General features: G+C 35.6%; 1 protein-coding gene across 3 annotated transcripts in view; it reads left to right on the plus strand.

Moving 5' to 3' along the window:
* VRK1 (VRK serine/threonine kinase 1) overlaps positions 1–14,911 on the plus strand; it is a 35,277-nt gene extending 20,366 nt beyond the window's left edge. For all 3 annotated transcript variants that reach the window (XM_074909279.1, XM_074909280.1, XM_074909281.1), the window contains 2 exons: positions 3,911–3,965; positions 14,325–14,911. In XM_074909279.1, the coding sequence (XP_074765380.1) occupies positions 3,911–3,965; positions 14,325–14,407 (138 nt within the window). In that variant the 3' untranslated portion in view covers positions 14,408–14,911. The remainder of the gene's footprint in view (positions 1–3,910; positions 3,966–14,324) is intronic.
* The last annotated feature ends 1,539 nt before the right edge of the window (positions 14,912–16,450 follow it).

The raw sequence follows: 16,450 nt of genomic DNA on the forward strand, positions 1-16,450 counted from the left end.
GGGCAACCTGTTGTACTGCTTCACCACCATCATCGTAAAAAAACCTTCTTCTGTATATCTAGTCTAAGTCTATTCCTCTTTTAGTGTAAAACCTTTAGCCCTTGTCCTATCACTACAGGCCTATTATTATTATTTTTATCCTGTACTTCAAACTGCATTTATTACTTGTTTATTTTCATTTGTCAATAACAGCTGGGCACTTCACTGGTTCCTTTAGCATGAACCAAGGAACTGAGAATTATAGTACAGAATAATAATAGTACAAGAATTTTGCCTGCTTACTGATATGATCAGCACTGTGTTAAAGATGGGCAAAAAAAGCACAAAAGGAAAAAAAGCTGTAGCATTTTAATGTCTTCTGAGGATATATGTTCAGCTTTTCTTCTTCTTGCCCAGTAAATAGTACTTTGGCTAAAATCATACAGCCATGGTCTTTACACTTAGTTCAGCAGAAAATAGTATAAAGATCTGTCCAAAAGGGGAGTTAATTAGCATAAATTCTTCTGTTTCCCCTCTGGATCAACATGGCTTGAGACCTGTGGGTTGGGGTGGGGGGGAATTTTAATGGTTGTCTCGTTTCTTTGCTGAATAAGTTGGCCTGCTGCAGAGCCAACATCTGTGACCTTTAATGTCCTTGACCAATAGAGATAGCTGGTGCACATTTTCAATGGAATAAAATTTCAAAAATCTTACTACTTTAGCCAATATCAGTCAAGATCATTCCCAAAGTGTGGGATAGTACTTTTCTTACTAGCATCAATTAGAAGTTAGCTTTTACATTGGGTTTGTGAGGGGGTGGGGTGTTGTGGGTGGTGTTTTTTTGTTGGTGTGTTTTTTTGTTTGGAGAAGGTTTGGGTTTTTTTTTACTTTGAGGAACCATATGCATAGTCAGCTTGCTCAGTTGTCACAAATATGTTCAAGTACTTACATAAAACAATGAGTGTTACTGGTACATTTGAATAAGTGTTTTCAGCTGTCTGCTTCATATTGCAGTGGACTTCATGCTAGCTAATCATGCCAGCTACTGCTAGAGTGCCCAGACAGAGTCAGATTGGTTGCTTGAAATGAATTTGACATAGTCTGCTTGCTTTTGACCAAACACCAGGTTTAGTCTTCCTTCTATGTGGGATTTTCTAGGCCTTGTAACATCTGTGGGTGTAGGCTAGGGTAGAAGAATAACTGTGTCAGTCCTCCTTCCAAGGGTTTATTTTGCACTTCAAGAGTGAATGGAAGGACAGTCTCCGGCAGGATGTCTTCCTTCCCAGAATATATGTTTGGGAACTTATGCTACTATGTTTTTTTTGTCTAGGGAGTATCAGACATTAATGAAAGGCTAGGAGAACAGCAAGACGATCTGTGCTAGTTGAGAATAGCTGGACACTTAGATACACAGAGGAAGAGAGGAAGAACATAGGATGCTAATTAAATTTTATATATTTTCAGCTGTGACAGGAAGCTCAACTTGATGACTGAGTGTTTTAAAGATAAGCTCCAGATTCCAAACTCTGTTAGAAACTGCTTTCCATAAAGATAATTTACCACTGATCAGTAGCATCTTGCCTCTGAAAGCCAGTATCTTCTAGCACATGCCGAATTTCTTTTGGCATGCTTAATGTCTAATTTGGAAAAGAAAAATAGTCTGGCATCCACCCTTGAGAAGATGGTAACCTCTAATGTAGTGTATTTATGACATTTTGGCTGTACTGATCTTTTAATCACAACAAGTCCTAAGACACCTACTCCTCAATTTCTTTAGGGCAATCTACCATAATACTTTCTTAAAACTGTTATTTGGTGTTCTGAAGTTATGCTGTTTCATATCTAAGAGACAATATTTCTAGCTTCTGTGTAAATAAATTCTTAGAATGTAGGATTCTCCTGTGCTTTCAGCTTGTGTAGCTAATGGAGCCATGATGTGCATTATATGTTGCGTATAAGCATGCTTGTTCTGGAATCTCAGTCATTCTCTAGTATTAGTATCTGGCTAAAACTCACAGATGTATGCTATATTAAAAATTAACATTTTATTTTCTATATCATGACTCAAGTTTCCACAGATGTATAAGTAAATGAAATGTAGTCCAGAACTGTGCTGGGGGTTGGGATTTGGTAGTTTGTTTTTTTGGGTTTTTTGTTTTGTTTTTTTTCTGTATAGCAAGTGCACATTTGTGTTTGTGTGTGATATTTTATAATAGTTCTAGGAAAACAAGAAGCTGACAGTACCATGTGTTGAAGGAACTACCTGAGCTCTTGACTAAATTATTTAGGGCAAGGACCGCATCTTTTGTTTAGTGCTGAAGAGTTGCTGGGAAATATTGGGAGTAAACTAAACTGTAAAAATATGGGTCTTAGTGATCTGTGGTTCCTTCTAATGTTTCAGATGCACAGGTGTTGCTTTTGTTAGATGAATGCTGCCTGATTTCTAGTGCTATGTAATTCACCTGCATCAAGATTAAGAAACCACTTTTTATTAAATAAGCTTGGAAACAAGATAAATGTATTTTGCTTTTTTGTGTAGTATGTATTGGATATCTGTTTTTCTGATGAGCATTTAAAATGTTTTCTAGTACAATTGGGAGGAATGCATTATCTCTCATATAAAAGGAGTACAGTGCTGAAATAGTCCTCCTTAATTTTGGTCAGAATGAACAAAAGTGTCTGTGTTTATTCCTGCCTAATGCATCACAAATCTGCTGACATGCTAACCTTGGAGTCTTGGCTGGCGGTAATCAGTCCTGTGCACCGGCAGGAAAGATGTACCTAATGCACTCCATCAGTGCAGTTTGCATATGGAAGTTCTCACAGGGGAGCTGCCCTGTGCCAGCTGAGGGTTACCTGCCCACTGCAGTTATTGTATGTAATTATCGAACCAATCTGTTCAGCCCAGCAGGGTTTAGATGGTAATCATGAAGCAACACTTTGGAAAGGAAAGATGTAATGCACTCTCCCCTTCTCTCATGAGCTATGTGAAGTTGTAGCCACTTTTAAAGCTGTGTTAGTAAAGATCTAGTCTCACACAATTAAAAAAACCCACAAAACAAACAAACCAAAACCAAAACCAAACCCACACCACCCCACCCCCCCACCCCCCCCCCAAAAAAAAAAATATCCCAAAACACAGAAAATGTAAGCTCTTCCAGTTTTCCTGAAAGTTGGCTATGTCTGATACAGATAGAGGTCAACTCATCCTTTGCAAAAATCATGTGGCTTTAAAAAAAGAAATTTTTTTTCATAACCATGTTACAAATACTTTGCAATATTAAGATTAATTGTAATACACAACTAATAACCATTCTATCAGTTTAGAGGTTTTAAGATAATGTACCTTGAATAGAGTTCAGATTTCCCAAGTACCTCTCTTTGAAACAGAACTCGTAGCTGCTATTAGGTTAAAAAAAATAATGTATTGTCTGTGGGTGTTAGCTACTTTTAAGCTGTGCAAAGAAAGCCTTAAGTTAGGATCTAGGTAAACTTGAATTTAATGAGTTGTAATTGCTTTTTTTAAAAAAAATTGGGAGGATAATTATTTTTAAAAAGCAATTAACATCAACTTTGGGTAAAATTTTTTTCTATGTTTTTAAAGATTTTTTTTTTTTTTCATGTTGCTCCTTTTGTAAAACTTATTCAGGGTAAATAAAAAAACCCCGGCTTTTGGTCGTAAAAACTCGTGTTTTCATTTCAACTCCTAATGTCATCTGCAGATAGGGGGACTGAACTTTTAAATTGTTTATTGCCTAGTGCTAGTATTCTTGCATTAATATATGAATAAATTTTCTCTACAACTGGAGATGCTTTATAATATATTAAGAAATAATGCGTAAAATTGGGGAATTCCTTGTGAAGAGATTTTCTATATTAATACTTTTGTCTTTTCTGCTCTTGAGTTTAGTTACTTTTTTTTTTTTTCCAGAAAAGAAGAAAGGCAGCAGCTGCAGCCAGTGAGAACACTGAAGCAGACATGGAAGGTATAGTATAAGAAAACTCATGGGTCAATACAAAGATGGGGACATTGTTTACCATTTACTTTTGTGGGCAAAACAGATTCAACTTGGGGGAAAAAAAAAAATTATTGCCAATTAAAATAAATTTGGGTGGTGACAAAGAAAAACACTAAATCACCACCTTTTCTTCCCCTTCTCCCAAGCTCAACTTACTCACTCTAGACTCCTCTACCCCACTGCCTGCATGTGGAGTGGAAATGTGTTATGGTCAATACATAGCATTTTCCCCTCTGGTGTTCCTCCCTCTTCACATTTTTTTTTCCCTTGCTCCAGTGTGGGCTCTCTCTTCTGGGCTGCAGTCCTTCAGGGGGAAAAAAATGTGGTTCAGTTCCTTCAGGAGATACCTCTCTGCTCCAGTGTGGGCTCACATGAGTTACAGGGGATATTTGCACCATCCTGAGTCTTTCATGAGCTACACAGAGTATCTGCTCTGGTGCTGTGGAGCACCACCTCCTCCTCTGACCTTGGTGTTCCCTCTGCTGTTTTTCACTCTCCTCCCCACACTGCCACCCCCTGCCTGCCTGTCCAGTGGTTTTGTCTGTTATTAAATGTTTTCAACTTGTTTGTGACAGCACTGTGAACTCAGGTTTGGCCTACAGTGGATTTGTTTTAGAGCCAGCTGGAAAGGGCTGTGTCAGGCCCAGGACAGCACCTGCGTTCTTCCCACAGAGGCCACCTCAGTAGTCTACCCCAGCTTGCCAAAACCCTGCCACATGGCCATATATACCCAATACAACCGTTTACCTTTAGCAGTTTAAGTGATTTTGATCTTTCATAATTTATTAGATTAATAAAATTGAAATACTAAAACTTTCTGTGTAATGAAGGTATACTCTCCAGTTACATGCTGCCTAAAGCTGGTAGAAATGTTAGGTGATAAAAATTGGTGGTTACACCCTGCTCTTGCTGTCACTTGTTCTCTCCTCCATTCTCATTTTTGTCCTTCTGTCTTGTCCAACTCACTGTTGGAATATGATGACTCCTCAGGATTTTGTCATCACAGTGTGTTAAAGCCAGGGGCTAGCAGCAGAAGCTTTTAAAATCAAGTGTATTTAAAGTCGAGGAAAGGATCAGCTATAAGGATAGAAAATGCTGAAATAACATTTCGGATAATTTGGCATAGTTTCAGTGTTGTCTGGGAAAAGTCATGGACAGATGAAGTAGGGTTATTTTAAGTCCCAAAATCAAATCTTCCGTACATTTGTATGGGGTAAAGCTTATGATGAGTGTCCAGTCAAGCTCTTTTCTCGATCTAACCTAACTCCTTCATGTTAGATGTGAACTGAATTCAAGTAATTACAAAGATATTTTTCCTAAAGAATTTTTGGTTCAGACTTTTTAAGTAAAAGACCAGATGTTGTCTGTGGTCAAGTAGTCTAAAAATAGTAAAGTAGTAGCACTGAAGTTTACCCCAAAACAAATCCACGTGTTTAAAAAAGGTCTGATGGAGTATGGCAGGATGAGAAAATGTAACATTTCAACGACAGTGATGTTATTGGTAAGTTATGGATTTACCCTAGTATATTTATTCAAACAGTATGGTACAATGTACAAGTAATTAAGCTAATATTATTCCAGAAGGTGACACTGCTCTGTTCATTTTCAGCTGTTCTCATAGAATTCTGATCATTAAAATCAGTGATTATTTCTCTTACTTGAATGCCTTTTGAATTGTTGACTTGGGTTTACTACGAATTTTCTAGTCTGTCAGTGGCTGAAAAAGTGTTAATTAGATTATATTTGCTTTTGAGGAAGTACAGTTATTTGATATGATGCTGATGTTTATTCATAGTCTTAGCATTTTTAGATTTTATTTAAAACCTTATAACAAAATCTTTGATACAGGTGACTATTGTCTGGTTGTGGTTTGATACACGTGAGCAAAATATACTTCCATTTTATATCATATATTATACTACTTTTTTTCCTGAGATTGTAGATTCAAATTCTTATAGATAGAAAAGAAGAATTGCAATCCAAGTGATAACATCAGCTTTTTGTAAATGCTAAATCTTTTCAGATTAAGTAAAGGTATTTTTGAGGCTATATATATTTTCAGCATCTGATGGTTAAAATGAGTGATGGACACAAGCTTAAATTTAAACCTCCTCATCAATTCACTAGAGTTATAGGTGAAATGGTTCTAATTTCACCTTTTTGTACTACCCAATTTAATGAATACCAAGTGGGGGGAGTATATCAAATTATTCCAGGTGCAAAGTGATACATCTACTTACTCATTTTGTTCTCTCCAAATTTGGAATTACAAACTTTGCTGCTTATTACATGATTCATAAATCTGTTGAAGGGAAACTGTTTCATAATCTTATGATTTTGATGCTTTTGATATATTGAAAGTAGCTGATTATTACAGAAATACTTAAATCTGTGTCTAGTTTTATGTTACCACGGACTTGTTCCTCTGTTATGGGATTAGTCCCTTGACTAAAAAATCCTGAAGTTTACCATCCAGTAAAATGGATAACTTCCTCATACCTCTTAATTGTAGAAATTGAAATTTAGTCATACAGGAACATATTAAAAGTTCTTGAAATGCTACTTTGCTGGTTTCTAAAAGGGGAAAAATATGGCTGGACGGGAGTTACTCTTCTGGTGTTCAAACAGCATTCATGAATATTTGGACTTAAACCAGTGGCATGAAGAGCCATGCAGCCTCTTACTGTTCAGTTAATCAGCATTAACTTGCATCTGACTATGCAGTTTGACTAATCCACTCCAAAAGATTAGTCGGCTCAAAAAGATCCTGATCAGCTGTGCAGCAGTTTGAGTACACCAGGGTGCTCAGTGGCTACAAGGGACTCTGCCAGTAATGAAATCTGCTACTGCTGAGGCTGGGGAGCCCCCAGGCCTTGTGGTGGAGGAAGAAAAAATGGCACTGAGAAAGGTTGGGCATCTTGAAATTTGTGTTTCTTCCATCTGCTCCCCCTGGTTTTTCTCAGTGTAAGAGCAGCCACTTCAGATGAGTTCATTAAAGGCCATCTCTTTCAATCATGTCAGTCATCAGTGTTTCTGGACCTGTCAAGCAAAAGTGTTAGACTCTTCTTTTTAGAAGCAGAATTTCAAAAAGCCCTCAAGAAACATGCCTTTTCTTGTGTTGTGCTTCCAAAATAAAATGCAGAAAATTTTGTGGAATTTGTAAGTTGTTTTTTACTTAAATTAGAATGTTATCAGTTTCCTCTTTTTATCCTGTGATAACTGGAACCCACATGTTTTCCTGAAAGCTGGAATTCTAAGAGGTACCCTTTTTAAGGTAATATGAATGATGCTGAAGTATTACATTAGTCAATATCTCTCCACCAAGAAAAACGCTATCAGAAGAGATGACTTCTAATTAAAAATTTTTTTTTTTTCACACTCTTACAGCTTCATTTTCAGTATTGGCTGCCTTCATGTATGGTAGTAAAATATGCAGGCTTATAAGTGCTGATACTGTTAAAACAGAATACCAAATTTTGGCATACACTGTACATATCCACCAACGCTTCTGCAGGGGTGTACTGCATAATATTAATAGGGCTAATATGCTTATTTTTAATCAGTTTTTATGGAATAGGCAGCTAGTACAGGGAGCTTCAGTGAAAATGGCATAAATACTGGAAAAACAGAGTTTAATGAGAATTTGTAAATAACTGTAGATTCAAAGCTACCAATGGAGATTAAAACCTCTATCATTGGTAGTTATTTTAATCTTGGGGTGGTGAAGATTGGGTTATAGAAATACAGAATTTTTTTTAGAACAGAATTTTAAAACTTTTTTTACTTTAGCTTTATTTTCAGTTGTGAGGGTATAGAGAGAAATACTAAAGTACTGTATTTTTTAAATGTACTTCTTTAATATTACTGCTAGGGGTAGGAATTGTAAAGGCCTGTGTTGCTGGATAGCATGATAAGGCCTTAACTAGGGTCTTTGATTACTCTTGCAATGTAGGTAAAGAACTATGTGAACAGCTCTGATAAGAAAACAGTCATACTGATGGATTGGTCGAAAGGCATTCCAAAATGGAGGTTTAATAGTATTTCTCAATTAATAGATACTTAGCTTTATGTTGATTTACATTGCATGGCTTTGCATAAATCAGTATCTGGGATATTGTCTTAGAAATCTTTTTTTTCTTTATTCAAGCAAGATTTTTTTACCTAGTGTTGGATTAAATCTACACTTAAGCTCATTTTTATATTTAGAGAATTATTGGCCTTGTCATCAGGCTTGAGGAGAAAGCAGGTTTCTTTGAGCTTGTTTATGGCACCCCTTGTGACTTGTCTTTCTACTTCACACCAATGCCCACATTATAGGTGGACTTTTGCCTCTTAACTTTGTACCTCAGTAGAAACATTTTCAGCAAAACCTGTACTGTACAATAGTTCTAAGTGTTATTCATTCTTCCTTCTTGTGAAGGATTTGGTAATGAGTAGTAGTATCTGTAACAGACTCCAGGAGCCAAGTTAGTCTTAAAACAGTGTATCTGTCCCTGTGACTCGTCACCAAAGGATCTGTTCCTTTCTGTGCCATTCTTGGCCTTCCCTTGCCTGTCTCAGAAATGTTGAAAGTCAACTGTTCTCTAGTATGAGAGTTCCATGATCTGCTTTTAGCAGTTAAAAGCAAGTTCAGCTGTATTGTATCTAGAAATAAACAAGAAGATTGAGGTTTTAGAGCAGATAAACAATGCTCTTGGTTGTCAGAAATACTTATCAAACTCATTTCTGCATTTTCCATTAAGTATATTCAAATATGATATTAAGTGATCTGTCTTTTTATGGCCTGCCCCAAGATTGTTTGAGGATCTTCAAGAGCTATTCAAATTAGAAGAGGCATGGTAAGAGGTGATTTTTAAAAAAGAATAAAGATGCTTAAATATTTTAGGTGTGAACATTAAAATAAATGAGATATAAAATATATTTTTGTAGTTCTTCCTGAATAATGGTTTTCCTTGATAACTTGCAAGTGACAGATTCACTGAGAAGCCCCTTGGACATTAATTTTATCTCTTTATAAGTGGCACATGTTCAAGATGTAAACTATGGGAGTGTGCCTGTTTATTCCTGTCTACTTGGAACACAGTTTTCTACTTAGTCTTCCTTTATATTTTAAGCTTATTTCTGTACAGTATCTTCAGACCACTTCTAGCACTTAAATGTATGGACATTTTAAATGTGTTTAAGTTCCTTGTTACACTTCATGGGACTTTCTTGTGTTTGCTGCTAATGAAAAGTATTAAATTAAACCAAACCAAAAAACCTTCTGAGGAAAATTTTCCATGGGGTGAGGTTTTCTGTAATAATTTTACAGGTAGAACTAAACCATTTAAGAATAAAAGTGGTGTCTGCTTTTTTGTTGTTTTTCTGTGACCTGGAGATGTGTTGCAGTATGCTGGCCAAGTGTTGCAGTTCAAACTCAACAGATATAAAATATATAAAAAGATAAAAAATTTGCAAGTGAAATTTTTTGCACAAGAAAGAAAGAAAAATTGTACTGCAGTGGCTCAGATTTTTACAGGGATCTAAACTTTTTCAAGATTGCAAATAATATATTTGAACTAAACTTTTTTCCTCCTGCAAATTACTGTGTGGTGGGAGAGGAGAGCTGCTCTTAAATACATGCTGCATCCGACTACTGGATTAGATGTGTATGTACAGTAGTTTGGGAATGTCTTCACGGAAGTAAATTTTACAAATAGAGGTAAAGTAGTTTCAGTTTTATCTGGAACAATTTTTGAAAGAACACTCATAGATTTGATGTTATCTTTAGGAAATAAATAGGCATAAAGTCATCAAATAATACATTCTTGTGTCCTAATGTTTTTCCATATTATCCTATGGAAATGTATTGGCTTCTTTTGTTGCAGGAAACTGAGGACTTGGAAGAACTGAGTACCTAAAGCCAAACCCCATCCCATAACTCTACAAACTTACTTTCTGCTCTCTCATACACACCCCGCAGTCATATATTTCTTGGAATTCAAGTCCATGTTTGCATTCTTCTGGTCTGTTCTTTTTTTTTAAAAATAATTTCTGAATTTTTTGTAGAGAAAAGAACTGCTGAGAAAAGAGAACAAGCCAGCTAAGCAAAACTACTACTTGTCACTCTTACAGTTGTTTCAGCAGCCTTCAAAGTACTGAAAAACCACTTGAGAACTCTACACCACATGATTGAACACTCCAGATTTATTGACCTTTGTTTCTTAAAGAGATAAACATACAGCAAAGTGTGTGAGGGAGATTATATGTGTGTGTGTGCACACTAGATTTTTTTAAGAAAGGAAGCCTTGCAGTCTCTAATCAGTGTACTTGACTGCATGTGCTTCTTTTGAGGGCAAAAGATGTTAGCAGTGTTGTTTAATGATGATTACTACAAGCCTAGTTTAAGAGCTTGCATAGTCTAGAATTGCTGGAACTCTTCAGCCATTATACAGAGACTGGCATGTATTCAGTGCTTGTCAGGTGTAAATTCAGCATATGCAAGTGATGCAGTTGCTAACCTTCAGCGTGTCTGCTGCTAGATGTTTTTCACTTATCTGTTTGCCTAGAGTCTAAAATCTATATGTGGTTTTGTTTTCAAAAATTCTAGCCTATGATGTAACCTAGAAGTCACCATTAACACCTAAATCATACCTTATTTCATCTGCTCACGAGCTGTGTTTTCATGTTCAGAATCTCTCACTGTCCTAATTTTCATCAAAGCAGGCAATTAAGTGGGAAATGCGGGACTCTGCTGTCTGCTTGTTTTTACCAAAGGAACCTCTGTTATTTTATAGAAACTTTAATTTTTTTGACTCAAGCACAGATTTTTCTCTTATTCATAACTTATATGTGTTTCTAAAATGGTGTATGTAGAATAAGAAAACAAGATGAAAAGGGATATCAAGATCTGCTCTATGCACCAGCCTAAGGACAGGCTTATCTATCTACATCTCTGTTAATCTTGATACATACCAATATTTTCTCTTAAAACCTCTATAATTAAGATTTTAAAACATATCTGTTCAACACCACTTCTGATACTTAACTAAGGCAGAGTATTTTCTTTTGATATTTTTAGTACCTAATATGAATTTCCCTTAAGCTTATTAGTTGTCCTGTCCACTGAGGAGATGAAAATTACTCTCATTTTATGCAGCAACCTGTTGCACATTTGAGTCCAAAAGGCTGCACCATTGCATCTCTTCCATTTTTTCCCCTTTCTTCAGATAAACTAGTTACATTCAATTTTTTTTTTTTTTTTGTTAGCTAGAAACCATGATCACCACTCCTGTTTTTTGGTTGTTTTTTTTTTTTTTTAAATTTTTCTCATAACTTTCTTGAAGGATAGAGCCCCAAACTATACACAGTACTGCTGGGTTTCTTTTGTAAAGTTTTTTTTATAATAGTGTTTACACAGAGAGGATCAGATATCACAGTCAACTTGTCTAATACTTTCTCTAGAGCCTGTGGGACTCTGTCTCTGCTGAACTTTGTTCCAGTCTCAAAACAAGCTGTGCAGTGACACCATCTGGTTTATTTTTGCCTATATAATTCTTCCTCATTTAGATTGCTGTTTCAACCTAATTCAGTTTAATCTGCTTTATAAAACCCCTTTCCTTTGCTTGTAATAGCTTTGTGTCCTGTTTTCAGAAAAAGAATTGACATCTCTCCCACAAGAAAGGATTGTGGGGAGGGGGCAATACATAATATCAGGGTAACTAATTTTGAAAATGCAGATGAGCTTTTTGGTGCAGAAGACTTTCATTCACCTCTGAAATATCTGCAAACTCTGCAGCTAAACATGGGTTGAGAGCAGTCATTCTGAGTTTTAACACAGATAAGTTAATCAGATAGTTTAAGAGAATATTCCTGCTGTTTAAGTTTGAAATTATGAATGAAAGAACTATGACAGGGATTTTTTTTCCCTTTTTGTTATGATTCCTTTAGAGATTCTCTGATCATGGTTTGTTTAGAAAAGCCTTAAAAAGAACTCATTAATGCAATAAAGTTAAAGGAAAAATCAGAGACAGAGTAGCTCTTGTCATCTTTTTGGTGTTCCAGCATAGGCAACTATAAATGGGTAAGCTCTTACTGAACTAGAAACTAGTAAACTTCAGTTGCTTGTATTGTCCATGACTACCATGAAATACTACATTCCTGAAGTCGAAACACAAAAATCTGATAACTCATTTCTTTTTTCTCTGTAATCAAACACCTGTAGTGTTTTCTTTATGTAAGGTCATCATTTTCATATTGACAGTCTTTCTGATAATATAACATGAATTTGACTTGTCTTTGCAACGTTTGATTATCCAGTCTGTGATTGGACGATAAGTCAGTTACCTTCAGTCAAAACTGGTGAAGATCAATAAAAGGGAAAAAGTTCAGGTTATTGTTTTTTCTTGAAGAGAAAACTTTGGTCATTCTCTGCTTTCTGTTGCAATACAAAGATTTCAGGGAAAAATTCAGGAGGAATGCACAGAGGAAAACTGGTACGGTTCATGCAGGTGATAGGATAACTTGGCCTACTCAATTTGAAAACTTAGAAGATGTGTTTGTTGCTAGAAATCACAATTACAGTAGCTGAAATATCTTGTGACTTTGAAAGTTATAAACTAATTCTTGAAGATAAACCAGAATTTGGCTGGGAGAAGCAATGATTTATATGTTACTACTTTAGTTTATGATACCTGCTTGTATAGCTTTTAGCTACCAGTACTTGTAATGGTACCAGAATGGATTTGATTTTACATAGCAGTTGCAGGGCAGGGGTGGTGTTTTGCCAGAGTAGGTCTTTCATTGATAAAGCTGTTTTGCTGAGTGAGAGACTATCACTAGAGCTGTCCATTATGTTGTTTGTTTTTTTTCCCCCAAGTGATTTATTAATTAAAGAGATATTGTCTTACAGCCTGTTTATAGTTTTATGTTGAATGCAGCAAGTGCTTTTGGACAAAAAAGGAAAGGGAATATTTTTTTCATTCTCCCATTTAATTTTCAAGAATAAAAAAATTCTTCAAAGTTAATTTTGGTATTTTAGATTTCAAATCAACTTTCTAGGAGCAAATTAAGCTATGTAAAGTTAAACATTAAAGCAAAACTTTGCAATAGTTCATTGCTTTTCTTGGTGTGGTTTTGGTTTGGTAGACTCGACTATTTTGGTCTGTTTTGCATTTTACTCTGCCTCCTTGCTTTCCCCCAAATTTACTCATTGAGCTTGAATGATCAGTGACTCATACTGCTTCTCAAAGGCTGTTGTCTTATGCAAGCAACTTCTTTCTTAAGGACTTCCATGAAAATCAATTTTACCTTTTTTCTTTTGTCAGTGATGCAGATTAAGAAGTTGATAGGAACTGTAGAGTTATATATAGTTTTACATGCAAGAACTTAAACAGTTAGGCATACTGACTTCAAGGAGGAAGTCAGGATTAAAAAAAATTAAAAGAAAGATGAAAAACATTTCATTGTTACTACATTTGTGAAAATGCTAGCAGTTATATGTAATATTTTTTCTTAAAGTGACTACAGTTGAGCATGATTCATAGAAATGAGATGTAGTGTGTTTTGATTTTTTTTTTTTTTTTCTTTTACCTGCTAGTGAGCAGGAAAGAATCAGAAGTGCAGGGAGTTTATTATTGCGTTTAAGTATGGTCTCTTTGAACAGCCTTCCTGCCAGGTTCTCTAAGAATCTTATTTAGATGGCACTGTTCATTACCTTTATAATTTGAAAATATTAAACAACTTGAAATCTGTAGGTGAAGTTGTACTGATAGCTGAGTTGATTTAACAGCTTGACACTGTCAAACAAAAATCTTCCTCTTTTCTACCTATGTGTCTCACCTCCCCTTGTATAAGTTCCATTCAAAACACTCTTTAGGGTGTTGCAGCTCACTAAACTATGAGAATACTAGACCAAATAAAAGTTCTTTGCCAGGTTTCAGATCTGGGTCAGCCTAGCACAAGGTCCAAACAGCATTAGAAATGTCTTCGTACTGGGAGAGATCATAGAACTGAAAGTTGGTGGGTGGGAAGGAGGGAAGGGTTTTGGTTTTGAAGAGGGTTTGGTTCTTCATCTTTTGGTGGAGGTGAGCCAATAAATCAGCTCAACTCTATGTAATGCTACTGTTTGAGAAGTTGAATTGTACAATGTGTTTTTCAGAAGCAAATCGGTGCCCAGAAACTGTGTTAAATTCTTGTGAGTCCATGACATCTGAGTCCCCCATTTCCCCAGTCAAGACTAATGATTTGAGTTGATTTATCCTCTTAAAGACAACAAATGTTTTCTTGTGATCCGTTTCTGTTATTTTATTTTATAGAAAGCCTTGTCTTTTTTTGTTCTAATTGTAGATGCAGTAGCTACCAGAACACGGAAGATGACCTCACCAAAACCCAAAAAAGGCACAGCAACCAGAAAGAGAGTCCAAAAATAGATAATAGATGGAGCAACAAATTAAGTTGCTCTTTGGCTCATCTCTGGGTTTTTTTCAGTTACTGTAGCACTGGAATCTTTTTCTTTCCTTTTTAAATGATGAATCCTGTAAAAACATGGACTGCTGTTTGTACCTGTTTTTGAAGAATAAATGTTTTATTAAAATATTTGCATAATTTATGTATACTTAAATACTAATGCAAAATTTTGCCAACTTTGAAGTGAGGATGCATTTTTATTCTTCATATACATGAAGTCATATCTTAAAGGCAAATGGAAAGAAGTGCTTTTTTCTGCTTTATAATGTAGAAATAAAGCCTTATTTAGTTTCATTATGGATACCTTGTAAGGAACAGCAGTGTTGCATCTGATATTTTTTTTCTAATTTTGAGTAAAGCCTTATTGGAGGTCACTTAGATGGATACTGAGACAAAGTCTGAAATGGTAAAGACATCTTTTAAATATTTGCCAAGTGTTTGAATTAAAAAAGAGAACATAAAAAAAATCGCATCCTTCCATTCTAGTTTGTTATAAAATGTTTTTAAACAATTGTTTGGAAGATGGGTAGTGAACTTTAGTTATTTCTTTGCATACTATTTGTGTTTGTACCATTTTTCCAATTACTTAGAGTTTATCTGGAAAGAGGAGACCAAAATTTCAGACACACAGGGTCCAGGGCAAACAAAGAACCAACCAAAAACCAATACTCCCACAACCACCCCCTCAAGTTTTCTTTTTATGTTAATGAAAATGCTACAAAAGTTACAGTTATGAAGAATAACTTTGTAAAGTATCTAGTTCCAGTGAAAGCTTGACTCCGATGTGCTTCTCAACAAAATATCGGTTTACATGTTTTTAGTAGCTGAGAAACATGTAACCTTTCTTAAAAGTACTTCCTTGCTTGGCTTTGAGTCTTCAGAGTTGTAAGTCAAAAAATAGTTTTTAATTTTGGTATGAAATACTTCTACTTTTCTTTTAGATATTGCAGAAAAATATATAATTTGGGCATGAACATAATTCTTATCAGGGAGACTGCTTTATGAAGTTTGACAAACCAAAAGGAATCCTTATGAGCCCATGGGTGGTATATCTGTGTGGATGTCCAGTGCTCTGCTTGCTTGATTGTGTATTGTCCGAGTAGCTACTCACTGAAATAAATGTTGTAGCATAAAATGTTGGATGAATGACTTGGTTATGTTTTGAAAATAAGGGAATCCGTTGTTTTGAAATAAAACTGGAATAATGTATTTAAAAGGTCTAGTGCCTTCTTATTTCTGTTCTGACTGCTATATAGACTCATTTTCCTGGGTATTAGCAAAGTGTGGATGATGACTTTAAGCATAGCATTTTCTTTGTTTCAGATGTAAAAATAGGACTGCTAAAGCCTCTTTCATATTTAAAACTCCTCAAATCAAACTGTCATTTTAATGACTTCATTGAATCATTTTGTGCAAAAAGTATGTTGTACTATTCTGAAGAACTATGGTCAAGGAAAGCATATTGTATTCTCTTGATTGTCTTGCATACTCAATGTCATTCTTTTGTAGTTTAGTTGTTTGACATTTAAATTTTTTTAGTAATTTACTGGTAAACTTCCTGTCTTTACTTTCCAAGCTTTCAAGGAGTATGTTTTCTCTTGACACTATCAAAGGCAAATGTAACATACACAAACATTTCCATATGTTCGAAAAGAATGTTTTGAGGGGCAGATTTCATAAGCCAGCCTTACCTCTTCCCACCCCAAAAATGTCCTGGAAAAAGTTTGTACTGGCACGTGTTCTGTGAAGAAAAAGGGTGCTTTCCCTTCTAGATGAATGCTTCAGGGCTTGTCTCTGCTCACGAGAGACTGTGTAAACCTACAGTCCTCACCAGCAGGAATGTCTCTGGGCTCAGGGTAAACTGTGATGATGTTTAATGGGTGGGACGGTCAGGATGTGCCAGGTGCAAGACTGTGATAATACCTGCAGTACTACTATAGGTATTGCATACAGTATGTGCTTGCATACATGTGTGTGCTGTTTTGCAGAACAGCAATGGGGAAATA

The sequence above is a fragment of the Athene noctua genome, chromosome 6 (assembly GCF_965140245.1).
Source record: "Athene noctua chromosome 6, bAthNoc1.hap1.1, whole genome shotgun sequence".
NCBI classification, from domain to species: domain Eukaryota; kingdom Metazoa; phylum Chordata; class Aves; order Strigiformes; family Strigidae; genus Athene; species Athene noctua.